This window comes from Phyllobates terribilis, unplaced genomic scaffold (genome assembly GCF_046119375.1).
Source record: "Phyllobates terribilis strain yellow unplaced genomic scaffold, ASM4611937v1 Scaffold_2__4_contigs__length_985480577, whole genome shotgun sequence".
Classification (NCBI taxonomy): Eukaryota; Metazoa; Chordata; class Amphibia; order Anura; family Dendrobatidae; genus Phyllobates; species Phyllobates terribilis.
In genome coordinates, this window is record NW_027362762.1 from 682,292,830 (window position 1) to 682,317,876 (window position 25,047).

General features: G+C 51.7%; 1 protein-coding gene across 3 annotated transcripts in view; it reads left to right on the top strand.

Moving 5' to 3' along the window:
* LOC141224337 (polymeric immunoglobulin receptor-like) overlaps positions 1 to 25,047 on the top strand; it is a 161,644-nt gene that overhangs the window by 85,107 nt on the left and 51,490 nt on the right. For all 3 annotated transcript variants that reach the window (XM_073666927.1, XM_073666932.1, XM_073666935.1), the window contains one exon: positions 24,145 to 24,489. In XM_073666927.1, the coding sequence (XP_073523028.1) occupies positions 24,145 to 24,489 (345 nt within the window). The remainder of the gene's footprint in view (positions 1 to 24,144; positions 24,490 to 25,047) is intronic.

Genomic DNA, 25,047 nt, shown 5'->3' on the forward strand with positions numbered 1-25,047 from the left:
AATTGTGCTCTGCACAGTCTGCAGAGCTTCTTATTGCAGAGCACAAAATCAGTTTTTTTTCTGTTGCTATTGTCATATTGAAAGCTGTGTGCACTGAAAATTTTTTTAGTGTCAGTGTAACGGGTCTGGGAGGCGGAACCTCTGAGCAACTGTACAAGGGGGCGGTCCTTGTAAGGAAGCGGGTGGCTCCCAGGGAAGACGGGCAGGTAGTCACGGCAAGTGACAGGGACAGTCTCTGGGTAGAAGGGCAGGTAGTCACAGCAAGTGACAGGGACAGTCTCTGGGTAGAAGGGCAGGTAGTCACGGCAAGTGACAGGGACAGTCTCTGAGTAGAAGGACGGGTACTCACGGCAAGTGACAGGGACAGTCTCTGGGTAGAAGGACAGCAGGCAGGTGGCTGGTGAGCGCTCCCAGGTGAGCGGGCGAGAGTCTTTGGACAGGCAGGTGGTCACGGCAAGTGACAGCAAAGCCTCCAGGTAGGCTAGCAGGCAGGTAGCAGGTGAGCGCTCCCAGGTGAGCGGGCAAGAGTCTCTGGACGGGCAGGTGGTCACGGCAAGTGACGGCAGAGCCTCCAGGCAGGCTAGCAGACAGGTAGCAGGTGAGCGCTCCCAGGTGAGCAAGCAAGAGTCTCTGGACAGGCAGGTGGTCACGGCAAGTGACGGCGGAGCCTCCAGGTAGGCTAGCAGGCAGGTAGCAGATGAGCGCTCCCAGGTGAGCGGGCAGGCTGGTCCATAGACAGACTGACAGGTGTCGGAAGGCAGACCGTCGGACCGCAGGCTTGCAAGCAGGTAAACGGATATCAGGCAGGTATCAAGCAGGAATCTGGCAGGTGACTGGCAGGTAACAGGCAGGAATCTGGCAGGTGACTGGCAGGTAACAGGCAGGAATCTGGCAGGTGACTGGCAGGTAACTGGCAACGGGACCTGAGGGCAGAAGCAGAGTGAAGGCTTTGCAACAACATTGCTCGGGCACCTCCATTTTGGAGGAGGTGCCTTATATATGGTGAGGTCCTCCGGCCACTGGCCGGGGACTCCTTAGGACGGCGCGCGCGGCCCCTTTAAGAGAGGGGGAGCGCGCGCGCGTGCCCTAATCATAGTGGCCGGGAAGCAGCGCGCGGGAGGAGGACGCCGAGCACGGAGTGGAGAGGTGAGGGGAACAGCGTCCCTGCCTAGCAGGAGGCAGGGACGCCGACGCTACAGTACCCCCCCTTTAGGCCCCCCCTTTTTTAGGCCAGACAGAAATTTATCAAGGATGAGAGGGGCATGGATGTTCTCCCGGGGCTCCTGACGCGCCCCTGGGCCTGTGTCGCGCTGCGTTGCGCACGCGGGAGCTTACCCGGAGCCGGATCTGTTTAGGGTTGTAGTCTCGTGGCGGTGACCCGGTCCGTGCCCAGGGAGTCAAACTGGACGGCAGTCTGTTAGCGGTAGAAAATGGTTGATGACTACGCCACCCGTTGAATGCAGCCAGGGGGCTGCTGCTGCAGGGCAGACCACTGAGGCCGGTGGAAGGATGGTGCAGCGTGATAGTATAACCCCCAACGGGAGGGGTATGGCCTCAGGGCAGCCGACGTGGATGATGGGGGTAGCAGGAACCACTCAGAGACGGTATGGTAGCGTTCAGGGTCTTTACTGGTAACAACGATAGACCCTCCCGGAGTACTTGCTAGCGAACGGGGCCTGGTCAGTCCTTGAGCAGATGGGATCTCCCCTGGCCAGGCGTAGTTGTAGGCCTCCCAAGCTGACTGTACTCTTCTGGCTACCTTGCTAGAAGCTGATGTAAGTAGCCCACGTCCCTGAGTGTACCGTGTGGTGCTCACCCGTATGGCCGGTGACTCGGGGCCTTCTATTGGCTTCCGCTCCACGATGGCGGTGCTGGTCCCACGCGTGCGACCGGGCCTTCGGGCTTCTGGGCCAGGGGACCTGAAATCCCCTGCCTGACGGATTCTGCTGCTGGGTAGAAGTTAGTCCCCACAGCCTCGGACTCCGGGTCCGGTAAAGAATCTTCTTAGTCAGGGCGAGCTCTTTAGCTGCCAGCCCCTGACTCCTTGTGACTCTGCTGCTTCCTATGCTGCTCTTGTCTCTACTCTTCCTGGACTCACTAACCCTGCCTCAGCCCCGGGTTTATACAGGGGAAGTTCTTCCCCTCCCAAGGCTGGGCAGGAGGTGTGGCATGCACAGGATCCCTGACCAAAGGACCTCCCACCTGCTCTCAGACGTAATATCTCTATCACTGTGACAACCAGACCCCTGGGGTGTCACACTCCCCCCTAGTGAAATTTAGTACTCCGGGACTAAACACTTTTTAGAAAAATATAACAAGGTATATCAAAGAACAATAAAATACAATAAGGAAACACAATAAGATGGTCACGGATGTCCGCAACCGGGTGCAGTCTTTGAAGAAAAGCAAAGGTGTCCATTTCACCAACACAGGGAGACGTAACCAGGTAGGGGTCTGTCCTACCCCGAGTCCTTAACAGTCTCTAGTCCATCCTGGGTTACGCTCCAACTATATACAAAGGATTCCCGGTAAATCCACCGAAGACTCCTAAAAACAACTAGAAACACAAAATTACACACAAGCAACAATAAACAGGTAAACATTGTAAAACAACTTAAACATTTAGATCCTCCAACGTGCGGGTAACTGGCCTCTAGTGGCCCTAGTGGACCTACGGAGCTGACTGTCTGGCCCTGAACTACAGGGTGTAGGAGCTGTCAAGGGTAAACTGGGCAGCTGTCTACCGGCTCTTTGTCTCACTAGGGGTACGGCAGGCTCACTATAAGCAGAGGGTGGATTCTCCTGTTCCGCTTGGGTGGAGTCTTCTGCCTCCTGGACCGGCTGCTCTTCCAGCTCTACCCGTTGCTCCGTAGGTTCTTGGGATGATGGTTGGAGGAAGGTGAGTACGGGTACCACAACTGCACCATTGACTTGAGTCCAAGACCGAGGGAAGTCCCCGAGCACGGTACTAACCATATCTTCCCTTTCTTCCACGGGTCGATGGTCTTCCTGTTCCTCCTCAGGGTTCCTCAGTTGTTCGGGGCACTTCTTCAGGTGGTCCCGGGATACAATGGCTGTGGTTTCCCCTCCGTCTTTACTGATGGTACAGACCTTCGGGTTCTCGTGGCTTGAGGGCAGTACGGTGTACGGGTCCTTCTCCCACTGGTCGTCCAACTTGTGGAGCCGTCTCTTCCTCTTCAAGACCTGCTCTCCGGGTACCAGGGGAACAGCGGGAGCATACTGGTTGTAAGTCTTCTCTTGTCTTTCCCTAGCCTGACAGAGACTTCGCTCCACGCTCTCCTGTACTTTCCGGTACTGCTGCTGCCTCTCTGTGTCCCAGTCTGTTTCTGGTGAAGTGTCCTCGGGCGTCAGGACTCCCATTTCCAGGTCAACAGGTAACTTACCAGGTCTTGCCCTCATTAGGTAAGCCGGGGTACAGTTGGTGGAACCTACCGGGATGTGGTTGTATAGGTCCACCAGATCGGGCAACTTCTCAGGCCACAGACTGCGTTCTTCCAGGGGCAACGTTTTTAGAAGATCCATTACCACCTGGTTCATTTTCTCACAAAGTCCATTAGTTTGCGGATGGTAGGGTGTCGTCCTTATCTTCCGGCAGCCATACAGATTGCAGAATTCCTGGAAGACCTCCGCTTCAAAGGCAGGTCCCTGGTCCGTCAGCACTTGGTCCGGGTACCCGTGTGGACGGCAAAAGTGCTGCTGGAAGGCTCTAGCTGCTGTTCGAGCCGTTAAGTCCTTGACGGGGACGACAACCAGAAACCGGGAGTAATGATCCACGATGGTTAACGCGTAGACGTAGCCACTTCTGCTGGGGGTCAGTTTTACATGATCCAAGGCTACCAGTTCCAACGGTTGCCGGGTGACGATGGACTGCAGGGGAGTCTTCTGGCTGGCCCGGTCCTTCCTTCTCAGATTGCACGGGCCACAGTCTCTGCACCACTTCTCGATGGTTCCCCTCATGCCTACCCAGTGGAACCGCTCGCGCAGCAGGAACTCCAGCTTTTTCCACCCGAAGTGTCCAGCTCCGTCGTGGTATGCCTCCATCACCATGGCTGCGTCTCTTCGTGGCACCACTACTTGCCAGAGTAGTTCATGCGTCCTGGAGTTAACCATTCTGCGGCACAACTTCCCCTTGTAAAGGAACAGTCGACTCTTCTCTGCCCATAGTTGTTTGGCTTCCTCTGGAGCGTCTGATTCCAGGCTAGCCTCCGGGCGAGTCAGCATCTCCTTCACCAGTCGGACGGCAGGGTCGCTGTCTTGCGTTTCCGCCCAGTTGTAGTGAGGTAAGGGGTTCAACGTAGCAGCCTGCTTACTCCTTACCCGGTGGGAATACTGGATAGTCCCATGACGGTGGAACGCAGGGAGTTCAACTTCTTCCAGTCCCTCCGGATCTTCTCCTCCGTCCGGCAGGTTGGGCATCCTGGACAGGGCGTCCGCGTTGGTATTGGAGCGCCCTGCCCGGTATTTAATTGTGAACTCGTAGTTGGACAGACGGGCCATCCACCTCTGCTCCAGGGCACCGAGTCTTGCCGTGTCCAGGTGTGTCAGCGGGTTGTTATCCGTGTATACGGTGAACCGGGAAGAAGCGAGGTAATGCTTAAAGCGCTCGGTGACTGCCCATACCACGGCCAGGAACTCTAGCTTAAATGAGCTATAATTCTCGGGATTCCTTTCGGTGGGTCGCAGTTTTCGGCTGGCATAGGCGATTACTCGCTCTTTCCCCTGCTGAATCTGGGACAGTACGGCTCCTAGCCCGACGTTACTGGCGTCGGTGTAGAGGATGAAGGGCTGGCTATAGTCCGGATACGCCAAGATTTCATCCCCCGTGAGGGCCATCTTCAGCTGGCGGAAGGACTCTTCCTCTAGCTCTTCCCATTTGAAGGGCGGCTTCTGGTTCTTGGCCTTCCGGGACTGGCCTATCAGGAGGTCCTGCATAGGCGCCGCCTTTTTGGTGAAACCGGGAATAAACCTTCGGTAGTAGCCTACCAACCCTAGGAACTGCCGCACTTCTTTTACGCTGGAAGGGCTTGGCCATCCTTTGATTGCGGTGATCTTATCGGGGTCGGGAGCCACTCCGTCAGCGCTCACCACGTGTCCCAGGTATTGCACCTTTGGTTTCAGGAGGTGACACTTGGAGGGTTTCACCTTTAGGCCGTAACTCGCCAGAGCTTCGAACACCTCCGCCAGGTGTTTCAGGTGGTCCTCATACGTTTTGGAGTATACGATGACATCGTCCAGGTACAACAGGACCGTCTCGAAGTTTCTGTGGCCCAGACAGCACTCCATTAATCGTTGGAAGGTTCCTGGGGCGTTGCAGAGTCCGAACGGCATGCAGGTGAACTCGCTAAGTCCCATCGGGGTGGTGAATGCGGTCTTCTCCCGGTCCGCCTCTGCTACAGGAACCTGCCAGTACCCGCTAGTGAGATCCAAGGTAGAGAAGAAGTTAGCAGATCTTAAAGCAGCCAATGACTCCTCTATCCTTGGTAAGGGGTACGCATCCTTGTGTGTGATACGGTTGATTTTCCGGTAATCTACACACATCCTCATGGTGTTGTCTTTCTTTTTGACTAAAACTAGTGGGGCTGCCCAGGGGCTACAGCTATCCCGGATTACCCCAGCCTCCTTCATGTCTCTAAGCATCCCCTTGGCGTGTTGGTAATGTGCAGGGGGTACGGGTCGATACCTCTCTTTTATGGGAGGATGATCTCCCGTGGGGATGCGGTGTTCTACCCCCTTGACTCGCCCGAAGTCTAACGGGTGTTTACTAAACACTCTCTCATACTCTTGAACCACCCGATAGACTCCTTGTTTCTGGTGTGAGGGAGTGGAGTCAGTACCCAGATGTAGTTGCTGACACCAGTCCTCCATGTCTTTCTTAGAGCCGTTACCTTCCTCCGGGTGAGATGGAGGCAAGGGTTCCACAGATTGTATAGAATTTTGATTAGTGGTATATAATTTGGCTAGCGTGGCATACCGGGGCAGGTACACTTCCCTCTCCCCGATATTTATTATGCGAACGGGCACCCTCCCATGGCGTACATTGACCACCCCCCGTGCTGTCAAAATGGTGGGCCTACTGTCTGAGTAAACTGGTTCTACCATTGCCTGGTAATCTCTACCTCTCAGACCAATAGCTGCCCGGCACCAAATCATCATTTCACTTTTTGGGGGCATGGCAATAGGAAAAGGGTCACACATTCTTACGCTACCAATCTCACCGCCGGAGAGTTCCACTTGTTGCCGTTGCATCAGTGCCCGGATCTCTTTCTGGAGCACCCGCTGCTCGCCGGAGCTGGCATTCTTGGCAACCTGCTGTAAAAGGAAAATCACCTCTGCAAGACAATTTTCAATTACATTAGTTCCTAGAGTTATTTTTGGGTGACTCTCATGTTTATCAATATCTACAATGATCAGTCCCTGTGCGGCCAGTTCGACTCTACCAATTTTGATGGTCACCTCTTTAAATCCGATCTGTGGCACGGGCTGACCATTGCTGGCGATGATACTCAAGTCGTCGTCAGGGTAGCGGGTAATATCCGAGTCATTCCAGTACTGCTTGAAGAGCACGTACGGGATGGTGGTGACCTGTGACCCGGTGTCCAGTAGGGCACTCATGGGAATGCCATCCAGTACCACAGGCAAGACTGGACGTCCTCCCACATATCTGTCGCGCCAGTTCGATGGGCCTGGTGATCTTTTTCCTGGGGGTTGGCCCTCTACCCCAGGTTGTGCCCGTTTAAAGAACAGTACCTTTCCATATGTCCGGGTTGATTGCAGCGGCGGCAGATGGGTCGTCCGTCCTCGCTGTATCGGTCACTGGGTCTTCCTCTGGCCGGTGGGGTCCTCCTTGGTCGACGCCACGGGATGTCCTCCGGTCCGGATGCCAGCTGGATCTTCCCTGGAGTGGAAACCTGTAAAGACTGCACAGTTCGGGTTAGCGCAGCAACGCTTTTAGCTAGCTCTTGGACCTGATGGTGTAGGTCTGGAGCCGGGTCATTGTCCAAAGCCTGCGCATCAGCTCCCACAGGCCCTGCTGACAAGGGCGCCGCCTCCTGGTAGTAAGTGGTAGTGGGGCGTCTGTGGGTCACAACGCCACCTGGTGCCGGTTCTCGGAGCACCCGGATGGCTCTGTCCTTGAACTGTGCAAATTCTAGATGAGGGTCCTGTAAGGCCATTGCCCGCAACTGGGTGCGGTGGGCATTGCAATATAAACCCTCTATAAATTGTTCGGTCAACAGCCTGTCCTCGTTTCCCACTCCATTAGGGTCGGTCTGCTTAATGGCCCTCAGGGCCTCTTGTAGGTTGAGTGCATAGTCCCTTATACTCTCATGCGCTCGCTGCTTGCACCCGTAGAATCTAAGTTTAATCTCGGCTGAGGTGCGGGTATCAAAGGTGTCCTTCAGCCGGGTTAGTATCCCTGCGACAGTCTTCCTCCCAGGTGGCCAGGATTTTACTTCCCTTTTGGCTGCCCCAGTTAGTTGGGCCACCAGGATGCTCACTTTTTGCTCTTCTGTGAGGGGGTACACCTGGAAGAGGCTATCCAGCTTTTCTCTAAAGTCATGCAGGGTATGTGACTCCCCTGAGTACTGGGGTAGCCAAGCTGCTCCCGGGATATAGGGCATGGTGAAGGGCATAACTGCAACAGCGGTAGCGCTGGCGGGGGTTGAGGCAGTGGAGCTCTCCTCCGTATCCGACATCTTCCTCCCCCCTAGTGGACCGTGGCCTACCTTGCGATGATCCTGTTCCGTAGGCCGCGGCTCCGCAGTGGATCGTCAGGGTTGAGGACCTTCCGTCGCGCTCCTGTGACGTCGGCGTCTGCTGGGCTCCTTCCAGGACCTTACGCAACGTCCGGACGTGAGGCGGGGCTTCAGTTCTCGCGCGCTTTCGGAGTCCACGCCCCTCTTCTTCCCGCGCGGCGTCCTCAAGATGGCGTCCAATGGCGGGAAAACTCCACGGATGGCGGGAAGAAGGCTGAAGATGGCGCCGGATGGCGGGAAACTTCACCGATGGCGGGAAGAAGGCTGAAGATGGCGCCGGATGGCGGGAATCTTCACCGATGGCGGGAATCTTCACCACTGGTAAGTTTGAACAGTCTTTGCTTTTCAGGCACGCAGTACCCGGTGGTTGCGGGCACGTGATCCTGCCGACTACGCCAAAGTTGACGCGCCCCTGGGCCTGTGTCGCGCTGCGTTGCGCACGCGGGAGCTTACCCGGAGCCGGATCTGTTTAGGGTTGTAGTCTCGTGGCGGTGACCCGGTCCGTGCCCAGGGAGTCAAACTGGACGGCAGTCTGTTAGCGGTAGAAAATGGTTGATGACTACGCCACCCGTTGAATGCAGCCAGGGGGCTGCTGCTGCAGGGCAGACCACTGAGGCCGGTGGAAGGATGGTGCAGCGTGATAGTATAACCCCCAACGGGAGGGGTATGGCCTCAGGGCAGCCGACGTGGATGATGGGGGTAGCAGGAACCACTCAGAGACGGTATGGTAGCGTTCAGGGTCTTTACTGGTAACAACGATAGACCCTCCCGGAGTACTTGCTAGCGAACGGGGCCTGGTCAGTCCTTGAGCAGATGGGATCTCCCCTGGCCAGGCGTAGTTGTAGGCCTCCCAAGCTGACTGTACTCTTCTGGCTACCTTGCTAGAAGCTGATGTAAGTAGCCCACGTCCCTGAGTGTACCGTGTGGTGCTCACCCGTATGGCCGGTGACTCGGGGCCTTCTATTGGCTTCCGCTCCACGATGGCGGTGCTGGTCCCACGCGTGCGACCGGGCCTTCGGGCTTCTGGGCCAGGGGACCTGAAATCCCCTGCCTGACGGATTCTGCTGCTGGGTAGAAGTTAGTCCCCACAGCCTCGGACTCCGGGTCCGGTAAAGAATCTTCTTAGTCAGGGCGAGCTCTTTAGCTGCCAGCCCCTGACTCCTTGTGACTCTGCTGCTTCCTATGCTGCTCTTGTCTCTACTCTTCCTGGACTCACTAACCCTGCCTCAGCCCCGGGTTTATACAGGGGAAGTTCTTCCCCTCCCAAGGCTGGGCAGGAGGTGTGGCATGCACAGGATCCCTGACCAAAGGACCTCCCACCTGCTCTCAGACGTAATATCTCTATCACTGTGACAACCAGACCCCTGGGGTGTCACACTCCCAAGTTCTCTCCTCAGGACCAAACCCCTTCCAATCTACCAGAAAAAAGGTTTTTCCTCTTACCCTTTTGGTGGCCAGAATGTTCTCTACCTCAAACTCGTTTTCAGCGGAAACTGGAGCAGGAGGCGTACCTGTAGACTTGGAAAAAGAGTTAAGTACCACGGGTTTGAGGAGAGATACATGAAAGGAGTTAGGGATCCGCAAGTTGGCCGGGAGTTTCAATTTATAGGCCACTGGGTTGATTTGTTTGATAACTTCTAGTGGGCCGATGAACCGAGGCCCTAACTTGTAGGAAGGAATCTTGAGGCGGACATACTTGGACGAGAGCCAGACTTTATCTCCAGGACGGAATTGTGGAGGATCCAGGCGTTTTTTGTCAGCGTGTTTTTTCATCCGCTCGGACGACTGAAGGAGCGCGGATCGGGTACTCTCCCAAATGGAGGAAAATTTGCTAACGAGAGATTCCGCAGCCGGATTGTCCACCGAGGTGGAGACGGGAAATGGGATCCGAGGATGCTGACCGAAGACTACAAAAAACGGGGATCTGGAGGAAGATTCACTCTCGTGATTATTGTAAGAGAATTCGGCCCATGGCAGGAGATCCACCCAGTCTGAATGGTGGGCATTAACGAAGTGCCGGAGGTAACTGGTCAGGATCTGATTGATCCGCTCCACTTGACCATTGGACTGAGGGTGGTATGCGGAGGAGAAGTCCAGGGTGACGTCTAGCAGCTTACATGTGGCTCTCCAGAAGCGTGAGGTGAACTGAACCTCACGAACCGACACGATGTGGAGGGGCAGGCCATGGAGACGGAAGATGTGGCGGATAAAGTCTTTAGCCAGCTCGGGTGCAGACGGGAGGCCTGGCAGGGGAATGAAATGAGCCATTTTGGAAAAGCGGTCAGCGACCACCCAAATGACTGTACAACCGGCAGAGACAGGGAGATCTGTTATGAAGTCCATAGCTATATGCTGCCGGGGGGCAGCAGGTACTGGAAGAGGAAGGAGGCGACCGGCTGGCAGGTGTCTCGGAACCTTGTTGCGGGCGCAGGAAACACAGGCAGAGACAAAGTCTATTACGTCCTTGTGCAGGGTAGGCCACCAGTAGTGCCGGGAGATAAGCTGGAGGGTCTTTTTCTGACCGTCATGGCCAGCAAGCTTAGACGAGTGACCCCAGTGTAGGATCTTCTCCCGATCAGGTACCGTTACGAACGTCTTACCGGGAGGGAGACGATTTAGACTCACGGGGGCCACCTGCATTACTGTGGCGGGATTGATGATGTGTTTAGGTTCCTCCTCAAGATCAGACACCAGGAAGGATCGGGACAAGGCGTCAGCTTTGATGTTTTTGTCAGCCGGGCGAAAATGAAGAACAAAATCAAAGCTAGCAAAAAACAAGGACCACCGGGCTTGGCGCGGGTTAAGTCTCTGGGCACTCTGGAGGTAAGCCAAGTTCTTGTGGTCCGTGTAAATTATTACCAGGTGAAGAGCCCCCTCGAGCAGGTAACGCCACTCCTCCAATGCCAGCTTAATGGCCAATAATTCTCGGTCTCCTATAGAATAGTTGCGCTCGGAAGAGGAGAAGAGTTTGGAGAAGAAGCCGCAAGTTACCATTCTCCCGGAAGACGATTTTTGGGTAAGTACCACTCCGGCTCCAGAGGAGGAGGCGTCAACTTCCAGGAAGAATTGCTTGTTGCCGTCCGGGCGATGCAGCACCGGGGCGGAAGAGAAAGCCTGTTTTAAGGAAAGAAAGGCTTCCTCAGCTTCGGGCGGCCATTCTCTGGGATTAGTGCCCTTACGGGTGAGCGCAGAGATTGGGGCAGTCTGGGAAGAGAAGTGCGGTATGAAGAGGCGGTAGTAGTTGGCGAAGCCCAGGAACCGCTGAATAGCCTTCAACCCCTCTGGTCGAAGCCACTTCTCGATGGCAGACAGTTTCTCAGGATCCATTCGTTGGCCGGTCTGAGAAATTATGTAGCCCAAAAACGGAAGCGAGGTCTGCTCAAAGAGGCACTTCTCATATTTAGCGTAGAGGTGGTTCTGCCTGAGCCTGAGCAGAACCTGACGAACATCCCTCCGGTGTGTGGGGAGATCCGGAGAGAAGACCAAGATGTCGTCCAGGTACACCACTACGCAGGAGTAGAGAAGGTCCCGGAAGATGTCATTGACCAACTCTTGAAAGACGGCGGGAGCGTTACAGAGACCGAAGGGCATTACCAGATATTCATAGTGGCCGTCCCGGGTGTTGAATGCCGTCTTCCATTCATCCCCCTGACGGATACGGACCAGGTTATACGCCCCACGGAGGTCCAGCTTGGTGAAGATTCTAGCCCTCTCAGACGGTCAAATAATTCCGGAATGAGCGGAAGGGGGTATTTATTCTTCACCGTGATCTGGTTAAGGCCTCTATAGTCTATACAGGGACGGAGTGAGCCATCCTTCTTTTTGACGAAGAAGAAGCCTGCTCCCGCCGGGGAAGTAGATTTCCGGATGAATCCCCGAGCCAGATTCTCCTCAATATATTCTGACATGGATCGGGTCTCAGCAGCGGACAAAGGGTAAATGCGCCCACGGGGAGGAGTAGCGCCGGGCATCAGGTCGATTGGGCAGTCGTATGGTCTATGAGGGGGTAATGTCTCTGCCTCCTTTTTATTAAAGACGTCCGCATACGAACAATAAGGAGCCGGAAGACCAGGTAGATTGGCTGGAGTAGGAGAAGGACGGACAGGAAGGACGGGAACTAAACAAGTCTTATGACAGTCCTGTCCCCAGCGAAGGACTTCTCCGGTCTGCCAATCAAGCACGGGTGCATGTCTCTGAAGCCAAGGTAGCCCCAGCAATAGGGCGTGAGAGAGTCCAGGCAGAACATGAAAGAAGATGCTCTCAGAGTGCAGCATTCCCACCTGCAGGGTTATGGATTCGGTGATGAGTTGGATGGGATGTGGTAAGAGGCCCCCATCCACGGCAGCGACAGATAAGGGTACAGCTAGAGGTTTGGTGGGAATGCGGTATCTCTCTACCAGAGACTGAGAAATGAGATTTCCGGCAGCTCCAGAGTCAAGTTGGGCTAGTTCAAAATAACGGTTCTCCCCGCAGATGATAGAGACCGACAGCAACAAAGATGGAGAGGGTTTACTCTTGTCTAGGATGACCTCTCTGAGGGATCCTAGACACAGGCGTTTCCCGACCTCTCCAGGCAGGAACGGATCCGGTGCTCCTTACTGCCACAGTAGAAGCAGCTCCCCTCGGCACAGCGTAACTCTTGACGGGTTTTGACCATCTTGGTCTGGTCGACCTGCATAGACTCGGGTGAGTGCGCCTTTGAAGTAGGGGAGATGTGACAGGTTTCTGAAAGGTAGGGGCTAGATGTGGAAACCTCCTCTCACGGGTGACCTCTTTGGCGCGTTCCTGGAACCGGATGTCAATCCGGGTGGCAAGAGTTATTAAGTCGTCGAGAGTGGTAGGTATGTCCCGACCGGCGAGTTCATCTTTAATACGGCCGGACAGACCCTCCCAAAAGACAGACACCAGGGCGTCGTTATCCCAGGCCAGCTCTGAAGCAAGGGTACAGAACCGTATGGCATATTGGCCCACGGTGAGATTTCCTTGATGGAGGCGTAGCAGAGATGATGTGGATGAGGTCTTCCGTCCGGGTTCGTCGAAGACTTTCCGGAAAGCCGTGAGAAAGGCTGGCAGGTTGGACACCAGGGGGTCTCCTCTCTTCCATAGAGGATTTAGTCAAGCCAGTGCCTCCCCCGTGAGATGGGACATGATGAAGGCTACTTTGGCCCGGTCGGAGATAAACTGGTGGGACAGGAGTTCAAAGTGCAGGGTGCACTGGTTTATGAAGCCCCGAGCTTGAGCGGGGTCGCCTCCGAAGCGAGGAGGTGCAGAAAGCCGGGGTCCGGGGCAGGATGCCATGGTACTGGTGGGCAGCGGCGCTGCCGGGCTGCGAGTCAAGACACTAGCGGTGGTTGCTGGTGGAGCAGTTAGAGTGTCCAGGCGAGAGTTGACATTCCGCAGATGACTCAGGATGGACTCCTGTTGGGACCTCTGACGGGACAGTTCATGACATAGGTCCGAGAGCGAGGGAGCTTGGGTGCCACCGGGTTCCATGGCCCGAGCAAACTGTAACGGGTCTGGGAGGCGGAACCTCTGAGCAACTGTACAAGGGGGCGGTCCTTGTAAGGAAGCGGGTGGCTCCCAGGGAAGACGGGCAGGTAGTCACGGCAAGTGACAGGGACAGTCTCTTGGTAGAAGGGCAGGTAGTCACAGCAAGTGACAGGGACAGTCTCTGGGTAGAAGGGCAGGTAGTCACGGCAAGTGACAGGGGCAGTCTCTGAGTAGAAGGACGGGTACTCACGGCAAGTGACAGGGACAGTCTCTGGGTAGAAGGACAGCAGGCAGGTGGCTGGTGAGCGCTCCCAGGTGAGCGGGCGAGAGTCTTTGGACAGGCAGGTGGTCACGGCAAGTGATGGCAAAGCCTCCAGGTAGGCTAGCAGGCAGGTAGCAGGTGAGCGCTCCCAGGTGAGCGGGCAAGAGTCTCTGGATGGGCAGGTGGTCACGGCAAGTGACGGCAGAGCCTCCAGGTAGGCTAGCAGACAGGTAGCAGGTGAGCGCTCCCAGGTGAGCAGGCAAGAGTCTCTGGACAGGCAGGTGGTCACGGCAAGTGATGGCAGAGCCTCCAGGTAGGCTAGCAGACAGGTAGCAGGTGAGCGCTCCCAGGTGAGCAGGCAAGAGTCTCTGGACAGGCAGGTGGTCACGGCAAGTGACGGCAGAGCCTCCAGGTAGGCTAGCAGGCAGGTAGCAGATGAGCGCTCCCAGGTGAGCGGGCAGGCTGGTCCATAGACAGACTGACAGGTGTCGGAAGGCAGACCGTCGGACCGCAGGCTTGCAAGCAGGTAAACGGATATCAGGCAGGTATCAAGCAGAAATCTGGCAGGTGACTGGCAGGTAACAGGCAGGAATCTGGCAGGTGACTGGCAGGTAACAGGCAGGAATCTGGCAGGTGACTGGCAGGTAACTGGCAACGGGACCTGAGGGCAGAAGCAGAGTGAAGGCTTTGCAACAACATTGCTCGGGCACCTCCATTTTGGAGGAGGTGCCTTATATATGGTGAGGTCCTCCGGCCATTGGCCGGGGACTCTTTAGGACGGCGCGCGCAGCCCCTTTAAGAGAGGGGGAGCGCGCGCGCCCTAAGCACAGTGGCCGGGAAGCAGCGCGCGCTGCCAGCAGAGCGGGAGGAGGACGCCGGGCACGGAGTGGAGAGGTGAGGGGAACAGCGTCCCTGCCTAGCAGGAGGCAGGGACGCTGACGCTACAGTCAGATTTTAGTGGAGTTGAACTTCAGGTGGTTTCAGAGTAAAAAAAATAATTTTTTTCTCTTGCTACGCCCAGTCCAAAAAATATTTTTTCCTGTGCCAAAAGTTATACAGTGCTATAAGCCAGCTACTACGTCAGTGGCGGTCAAATTTAGCTTGTACGCACAGTCAAACCTATTGGTGATGGGCGAGCACTAAAATACTCAGGTGCTCGATGCTCGGGTCGAGCACATTGGAATACTCGGGTGCTCGACCCGAGCAACGAGCCTAGTGTAAGTCTATGGGAAACTCGAGCATTTTTCAGACGGCTCCTCCCGGCAGTCTGCAAAGTGCCTAAAAATTGCCTAAATCGATGGGAACAGTGCTCAAAAGACATGGGGACAGCATGGGGAAGACCCCTGGAAGCATTTCCGACTCCCAGGTCACTTCTGTCAACAACATTGTCAGAGATATTATGCCACTTTTACGGACTCACAATAAAACATACCAAAATGAAAACAAAATGGATTTTCCAGGGAAATATGTTAAGGAACATCCTTTCCAGGGTAATGACTTGTATATAAAGCAAAATAAATAACTAAAAACAAAAATGCTCCTCCACATCTTGGGCTATGTTCACACATAGCGTTCTTGATGCTTTTTTTCACTTTTGCATTGCTTTCAACCGTGACAAATGCATTCACCGGGAAATGTCATGTTAACATTTTACAACCTTATCTGGCCATGTGGTGTGTGAGATATCATCAGACACATCGTGTTTCATTTATGAAGGAGGGACTCTGAAAGTCACAAAGCCTATTTTTATAGGGCCATCAGGCGGCCTTTACTATTCTTAAAGGGCCAGCAGTCGGCCCTGACTATTCTTAGAGAGTCATCAGATCTTTTATTGTTCCTATTACTAAAGAGTGGATCTCCTATACTGTTATTGCGTATGCAGTGAGTGGCAGGGTTGCCCAAAATTTGGACGCACCCCAATACCCCTTTGAAGAGACTTAGAGAAGGGCCTCCTGAAAGCAATGTTCCCATTATTAGGAAGTAGGTCTCCCATTGTGTTTGCCTATGCAGTGAATGCAAGGGTTGCCAAAAATTTGGAGGCACTCCAATGTCCCTTAGAAGAGAAGTAGAGAAGGGTCTCCTGAAAAAAAATGTTCCCATTAGAAAGGAGCCTCCTATACTTGTAATGCACATGCACTAAGTGTATGGGCTGACAAACATTTACCCCTGGGGGGTATACATGAACATAGTGTATACATTTTTTTTTTACGGGCATCATAAACACTCTTTGAAAAAATTATGTGGGTGTTGCATCACGGACCACGTTCACCCTGGTGATATGGTGGTGGAGGATGAGGATGAGGAGAAGGAGGAGGACAACAGCAAATAGCCAAAATCAGGAAGCGTATACCCATGTGTGAGTGGGAAGAGGTGCATGGGAATACACCTCCCAAAAAAAGACACTGGTTTTGAGTTTATGTTACGCTGCTATCATTCGGTGGTGTTGAGAAGTCTGGCCCAATCCAGCCCTTGTTCATTTTTATAAGAGTCAGCCTGTCAGCATTTTCAGTTGACAGGCGGATGCGCTTATCAGTTATAATTCCACCAGCGGCACTAAAAACCCGCTCTGATAAAACATTGGCGACAGAGCAGGCCAGGACCTCCAAGGCATAAAAAGGAGGTTGAGAAGGATGAGGTGCAGGAGCTGTAGACCGTGGGGGCAATCCTGATTGACCTAGAGCCCGCAATCCTTGGCGTCGGGGGAACTTATACCGTCCCAAGGTCCGACTGGGTCCCGGCTTCCACTATGTTAATCCAGTGTGCCGTCAGCAAGATGTACCGTCCCTTCCCACAAGCACTTGTCCATGTGTCCATGGTTAGATGGACTTTCCCGGTAACTGCGTTGTTGAGGGCACGGCTAATGTTTTGGGACACGTGATTGTGTAATGCGGGGACCGCACACCAGGAGAAATAGTGGCGGCTGGGGACTGAGTACCCAGGGACAGCCGCCGCCATCAGGTTGCGGAATGCTTCCGTCTCCACAAGCCTAAAAGACAACATTTCGTGCGCAAGCGGTCGTGAAATGTGAGAATTTAGTAGTGTTTCCTGTCGGGCGTTGGCTGCATATTTTCTCTTGCGTTCCAAGGACTGGGGTATGGACAACTGAACGCTGCGCTGGGACAAGGACATGGACATGCTTCCTGATGCATCTACTTGAGAGTGTGCAATGACAGGTGCAGGGCAGGAGGCATCTTTGCATGCACCATGGACAGGGGACTGGCTTGCCTGCACAACAGCGGAAGAAGCAATGGTGCCACCCGCAGACACTGTTCCTGGACCCTGGGGTTCGGCCCACAAAGTCAGGTGCCTTGCTGCCATGTGCCTGATCATGCTGGTGGTGGTCAGGCTGCTAATTTTGCCACCCCTGCTGATGCTGGCGTAGCAGGTGTTGCAAATGGACATTTTGGGGTTATCGGCAGAGTCTTTAAAAAACAACCAGACTCGGGAAGACCTAACAGTTGTACTGGCAACTTCCTTTGTGTTGGTGTTCCGGGGAATGGTTGCCTGCCTTCTGTCTGCAGCCACCACACTGCTTCTTCCTGCCTGTTGGAGTGCTCTGCTTCTCCCTGTGTGCTGCTGTCCTTGCTCTGCATGTTCTCCTGCCAGTTTGGGTCAGTTACAATATCATCCACCACCTCGTCTTCCACTTCCGCACCCTGGTCCTCCTCCTGACTTTCTGGCAATTGTGTCTCATCATCGTCCACCTCTTGTGACACTTTCTCACCGTCACCTTCGTGTGACCATGGCTGCTCAAATATTTGGGCATCGCTACATGCGATTTCCTCTTGCCCCGCTTCAAGTGGACCGGGCGAGAGGTCCAAATCTATAAATGTAAAAGTGAACAGCTCTTCAGAGTGTCCAAGTGTGGGATCATTTGTCATCGGGCACTCGGCATGGTGGGAGGAAGGAGGATCAGGGTGAGGGTTATGTGGTCCAGACTGGTGGTGGTGGTGGCTAAGTTACAGGAAGCATTATCCGCTATCCAACCAACAACCTTTTGACACTGCTCTGGGTTCAATAGTGGTGAGCTGCGGTCCCCTAGGAATTGGGACAGGAAGGTCGGGCGAGAAGATTTGGGTGTTTGTTGTGGCTCAATTTCAGCTTGCCCACGGCCTCGGCCTCTGCATGCACCATCACCATCACCATCACGTTCAATTCCCCATCCCTTGCCACGCGCCTTGCCCATCTTAAATGGAGGACAATATCTTCCACGTTCACTACAAATGGCTGAATTTGGAGTGAAGTTAGATGTAATCCGAGTGATGGAGAAACCACAGTTTTAAATACCTGACCTGTAGGTAACTTTTTTGAACAGAAAACCGGTGTCAAAAACTTTGCTGACACACTGAAAAAAATGTAAATGGAGGCCAAAAATGGCAACATTTTCAGCGCAATTATATGTTAATGTGATACGTGTGACGGAGAAACCACAGTTTTAAATACCTGACCTGTAGGTAACTATTTTGAACAGCAAACCGGTGCCAAAAACTTTGCTGACATACTGAAAAAAAATTTGAATGGGGGCCAAAAATGGCAGTATTTTCAGCACAATTATACAGTATGTGATCCGTGTGACGGACAAACCACAGTTTTAAATATCTGGATTTTTAGCGCTGCAATATGGAAAGGACCTGGCTGTATTCTACAGTGCAAACAAGCAAATGGCGCAGATTGCTTTTTGAACAAATAATGAGGATTAAGATCTAAAAAAATTATTCCTTTCCCCTGAGACCTGGGCCTTTGTCTAGAAATATCTAACAGCAGCAGAAGGCAGAACTGGAATGGAGCCTCTTGTGCTATATGCACTGCAGTCTGCTATATACACTGCCTGTCTGCCTATATACACTGACTGCCTGATATCTCTGCAGAATGATTAGTCCTCAGAAGAACTGTTTGTTGAGATGGATATGTGTAATATACTTCTTTTCTCCCTACACTACCTAATACACAACCAAATCTCTCCCTAGCTCAGCAGCACCTCTCCCTACACTGTCTGATTGCGGAGTAGACTGACGAGCACAGCGGCGCCAGGTCTGATATAGACCTGATGACGCTGTGCGGCCAGCCAATCACTGGCTGCGGCATTACAGTGAGTAGCAGGCAATCCCTGCATGTTGATTGGCGCTCTAAAGAGCTCCAAACATGCAAGGAGGGGACCCGAGCATCCGCCCGAGCATCTCCCAAGTACTTGGCAAGCTCCGAGCATCTCGAGTACTGAAATGCCCGGGCGAGTACCGAGTACTTGCGAGTATGCTCGCTCATCACTAAAACCTATATATATTTTTAATTGGCAGGCAGAGTCCACCAAAGGTTTTTTACTGTGGCAAAGTTGATCCAGTCTGCTAAAAGGCAGATCCTATTTTAGTGGCGTTGAACTTGTCCTGGTTTCACAGTAAAAAAAAAACAACTTCTCTTAGTATGCCCAGTCTCCAAAAATTTTTTTTCCTATGCCAAAAGTCATACAGTGCTATAAGCCAGCCACTACATCAGTGGCGGTCAAAGTCAGCTGGATGCAGAGCATATGCAGAGGAACCCAAATATATATATATATATATATATATATATATATATATATATATATATATATATATATATATATATTCTATGTCATACTGGCCTCATCCACATTAAAAAAAAAATGTCTTCTGTTCCTAAAGTAATACAGCAGGGGACATCTCAGTTTGAAATTGTTTGGAGAATATCTCGTAGGTTTTATCGGCCTCATGCACACTAACAAATTTATTTTGTCTGTTAGTAACGTTATATGGCAGGCCATATCTTACCTTGCCATTTACTATCGCTGAAATTCAGTTGTGTGCTGAGCTATTGCACAGAAAAAAAATCTATTTTTCTTTAGTTAATTGCGTGCTCCTACCACTGTATCTGACCAACATGAGTGAGAAAAAGAGAGGGCGTGGTGGAAGGGGGAATAGGCTTGGTGTTCAAGGTGCGCGTGGGGTACGTGGTAGTGTTAGTGAAAGCACTAGTGAACCAACACAAACAGGTCCTATCCAAAGACAACTGACAACTTATGTTAGTGGACGGCCTACTGCACTCCCTTCCTTTGGCAGCCTCACAGCGATACGCCTTCTTGATAAGGCCCAGAAAGAGCAGGTGCTCCAGTGGATGGCAAGCTCTGCTTCCAGTGCCCTCACCTCTTCTTCCTCCACCTCAACATCACATGCAGTACAGTCCACAGAGGTGGCACCCCAATTACCCATCCCCCCCCACGTCACAACTGGCCAACTGCCCAATTGACTGTAGTTAACCACAGATGGGCGAGTCTGTAGAACTCTTCACCCATTCTACAACATGGGCATCAGAAGTGTACTCCAAACAGTCACAGAGTCAAGGGGAGGAAAGCATCTGCACCGATGCCCAAAATTCTTTTAGCTTGCATTTGGGGCAGGATGAAGTAGGGTCCGAGCAGGTTCCTGACCCTCATCACCAGATGTTAACCGCAGGGGAGGGAGGTGATCCCGATAAGACTCAGATACCAGAGACTCATGTGGACTGAACTGTGCTGTCAGGGCAACAAGAGGAGAGGGGTCACTCTGAGGGAGAGGAATGGGATAACACATTGGATGATGACGAGGTTGAAGATCCTACTTGGTGTGAACCCAGAGTCACGTAGCCGAGTAGCTCATCTGAGGACGTCGAGGAGGAAGACGAGGAGGTTACATTTCGCCCTATGGCGCAGACACGGAGTGATACAAGCATGAGGAGCACTGCATCATTAGCCACAACCGTGGCTGTGGCCAGCAGCGGTCACGGGTCTGTAGCTTGCAGGGGCAGCAAGGGTTGCCTAGCATGGGCCTTTTTTGTCACTGCAAAGGATGAGCCAACTCACGTTTTCTGCAAATTTTGTGATAAAAAAGTCAGTAAAAACTGCAATAATTTGACTACTACATGTATGAACGTTCACATGCTCAAACAACATTCTTTACGCTGGGAATCTTACCGCACTGAAATGCGGACCAGCGCACCTCCACAACCATCAGCTGCCCCATCAAACGCAACCACTGATTCTTCTTCCTCCTCTGTTATCGTGCCAAATATTGTCACGCAGGTCTCCCATTGCAGAAACTCCGGTTCTTTACCCGCTCCAGTCAGACTGAGTGACAGCCCGTCAGCTGTAATGGAAGCGGACACGCCTGCTGTGTTTGCTTCACCGAGCACACCGCATGTTTCTCAATCCACCGTAACATCTTCTCCTCACTCACGCTCCACCAGTTTTTCTGGTTCACCATGCTCCACCCTCTCTCAGCACCTTAGCCAGCCCTCAATCCTGCTGTTGTGGTCACGTAAAAGATTGTTTCATCCTACACATGACAAAGCTAAGAGGTTGAACTCCACCATCTCCAATCTGTTGGCCATTGAAATGGTGGTCTAAGGCCCTATTTTTGTAGTCTGATGACATTGATGCCACTTTGGTGGCGTTAGGCCCTCATTTAGGGCAATGTGAACACTCATGGTTAGGTCTCCATCTCCTGGGTTGGCTGTACTGGAAGAGGTGTTGGTCTTATTTACATTATTTCTACAGTAGTGAAATTGATGCCAATTTGCTGGCGTCTGGCACTAATTTTTATAAATGTGGGGAATACTGATTGGGTCTCCATCTATTGGGTAGGCTGTAGTGGAACCTTCCTGTTCTGCAGTCTAAGTTGTGTAAAGTTGCGTACCAGTCCTTGCTGCACTCCTGATACAGACTCTGCCTGCTGAACTCTGATACAGACTCTGCCTGCTGAACTCTGATACAGACTCTGCCTGCTGCATTCTGATACAGACTCTGCCTGCTGAACTCTGATACAGACTCTGCCTGCTGAACTCTGATACAGACTCTGCCTGCTGAACTCTGATACAGACTCTGCCTGCTGCACTCTGATACAGACTCTGCCTGCTGCACTCTGATACAGACTCTACCTGCTGCACTCTGATACCGACTCTGCCTGCTGCACTTTGATACAGACTCTGCCTGCTGCACTCTGATACAGACTCTGCCTGCTACACTCTGATACCGACTCTGCCTGCTGCACTCCTGATACAGACTCTGCCTGCTGCACTCCTGATACAGACTCTGCCTGCTGCATTGTGATACAGACTCTGCCTGATGCACTCTGATACATACTCTGCCTGCTGTACTCCTGATACAGACTCTGCCTGCTGCACTCCTGATACAGACTCTGCCTGCTGCATTGTGATACAGACTCTGCCTGCTGCACTCCTGATACAGACTCTGCCTGCTGCATTGTGATACAGACTCTGCCTGATGCACTCTGATACAGACTCTGCCTGCTGTACTCCTGATACAGACTCTGCCTGCTACACTCCTGATACAGACTCTGTCTGCTGCACTCCTGATACAGACTCTGCCTGCTGCATTGTGATACACACTCTGCCTGATGCACTCTGATACAGACTCGGCCTGCTGTACTCCTGATGCAAACTCTGCCTGCTGCACTCTGATACAGACTCTGCCTGCTGCACTCCTGATACAGACTCTGCCTGCTGCACTCCTGATACAGACTCTGCCTGCTGCACTCCTGATACAGGCTCTGCCTACTGCACTCCTGATACAGGCTCTGCCTGCTGCACTCCTGATACAGACTCTGCCTGCTGCACTCTGATACAGACTCTGCCTGCTGTACTCCTGATACAGACTCTGCCTGCTGTACTCCTGATACAGACTCTGCCTGCTGCACTCTGATACAGACTCTGCCTGCTGCACCTTCTAGTCTGTCCTACTGGGTCCAGCTGCTGCGTGTCCGTTGGTCTGTCCTGGAGTGGCACCTGGCGTTCATCAGGAGCCAAGTCTAAGCTCACCATCAGAGGCTCTAGTGAACAGTCCGGTGCTTGCTTGGTCAAGCCCCTCAAGGCTTTCCGGGGTCCGTAGCACAGTGGTTTCACAAACCACGTCTGTGACAGTGCGCCCTCGCAGGCAGGGTCCTCTCTCCTGTTGTACCAGTCTGTGACCCCTTTTGACATGTAAAGCGCAACTAAATAAATGTCTCTATCACATTAATAATAATTATAGTACTTGTACTCTGGGTCAATTGATGGCACTTCTCTGGTGTCTACACCTAATTTTGTGTTTTGGCTGCTTTTGGTCCCATTTCTAGGTGTTGTATATGCATTATTTTGGTCCCCCCATTGACTCCTATGGGATTGGGAAATGTTCGACGAACATTCGGGTGAATAAATTTGGCGAATAATAATTTGTTCGGCAAACTTTTCCGAACCGAACATTGAAATGTTCGATCATGCCTAATCACAATAGCACATGTCCAAATATCAAAACCGATGCATACCACTTCAGACTAAATATAACAACACAACCCAAGATACTGGTGATCCAAGGGTTAACAAAGAGATATATGCTAAAAACTTTGTTTATTAAAATCAAGATTAAATATTTGATTTGAAATATTTCTCTGCCGTATTGCATCTTAGCTTATATAGTACTGTGATATGGCCAATACCTGATATGGCCTTTAGCTACAATATTTTTGGACTAGTGGTTTGTTGATACGACTGTCCCTGCTATTTAATGTTTAATAATTGTTTTTAATAAATTGTTCGAATAAAATTAACAATTTTAAGACATTTTTAGCATATATCTCTTCGTTAACCCTTGGATCACCCGTATCTTAGGTTGTGTTGTTATAACTAGAGATCACATAGTCTGAACACAGGACAAGACACTCCTGGAGAGATGGCGCTCAAGTACTTTCCTACCTCTTATGCAAACTTGTAACAGGAACTTAGGCCTTAATTTATGATGCAAAGTAAAATTCATTATTTACTCATGAACAAAGTACATTTTAATCAATAGATCTTGGAATAATAATAAGTTCCACCATTGAATGTATTTAAATAAAATGTCCATGTGCTGAGATAATCTTATAAATGAGTCCCTGCTCTGTACTGTGTAATGTCTGTCTGACCGTACAGGAACACGGTCTGATCATACCACAGCTCCTGGGCTAGGAGGAAGCAACAGAGGATACAGACATTATAGCATGGGATCACAGCTGATTATTTCTGTGAGGTAAAACATTGCTTAAAAACAGGCAGGGAAATGTGTTGCCTCACAAAAAGAATCAGCTGTGATCCCCTACAAAAAAACCTCAAGTGTGTCAGTGAGGCCTAAAACAGAATACTCCTTTAAGGGTAATCCGAGAGCATCATGATATAGGAGCAAAGACCCTGATTCCAGTGATGTATCACTTACTCGACTGTGTTTTGCTGCTTCAATACAATAAGTGTTTTATCGGCAGGGGATGATCACGACAGGACTAGCTGCCTAATGCCTTCTAGTCCTACCACACCCCCACCACTGATTAGAAGCTTAGAAACATGCCAATCAATGGAGTGGGTGGGTTATGCACAGTTCAACAACTAAACTCTGCTAGATTTGCTACTGAGAATAATGTGATTCTATCATAACAGCTGAACCCAGTAAACTAAGTTATACATCGCTGAAATCAGGGTCTCTGTCCCTATTTCATCCTGCTTTCGGATTACATAGCAATAGTTGACAACCTTTAAAATAAACTTCTACTGGCTTCTAAATGTAATGAAATGTAACCAAATGTTGACATATTCTCTTCAATACAGAGTCTGAAAAATTTGTCTGCCCAAAATATGTGACTGGAAAATTGGAAGGGTTAGTATCCATCAAGTGTGAATACTCAATAATTACCAAGGCCAATAAGTACAGCCGCAAGTTCTTTTGTCAACAAGGAGGAAGACAAGGAAAATGTACATATACTATTGCGTCTACGAATGGCTACAAACTAAAGAACTATGAAGACCGTGTTATAATCGAAGACAATAATAAAGAAGGCTCAGTTGTCGTTACATTTTCAGACTTGAGAAAAACTGATGAAGGCACTTACATTGTTGGCTTGGGTACAGATGCAAATAGTTTAAAAGCTGTGTTTACTTTAATCATTACTGAAGGTAATTATCACATGATGAATGCACAAATTGTCTTATAAAATTCCTCCAATATCACTCCTGAGTAAGGCTGTGTGCCCACGATGCGTTTTTTAAGCGTTTCCGCAGCGGCAAAAACACTGCAGAAACGTTTAAAAAACGCTTGGTAGAAGGCCTGCCATGTTCCCCAATGATAATCCGCATGTACCGTGCACATGCTGCGGAAATTTCCGCTGCGGGTTATCATTGCGGAAAAAATCGCAGCACTACCAATTATTTTGCAGAAGCGCTGCGTTTTCGCATAGATTACGCATCACTGCATATGTAGATGCGCATTTCACGCGTTCCAATGTGCGGATGGTACCCGGGTGTGGAGGAGAGGAGACTCTCCTCCAGACCCGGGTACCATAGAACCTGTAAAAAAAAGAATAAAATAAAAAAGAAATGTTATACTTACCTTCTGATGGCCCCCGGTGTGCTCGTCCTCCATTGCCGGCAGCTCGCGATGGACAGAAGGACCTGCGCTGACGTCATAGTCATGTGATGGCAGGTCCTTCAGTGTACCGCGAGCTGCCGGCAAGG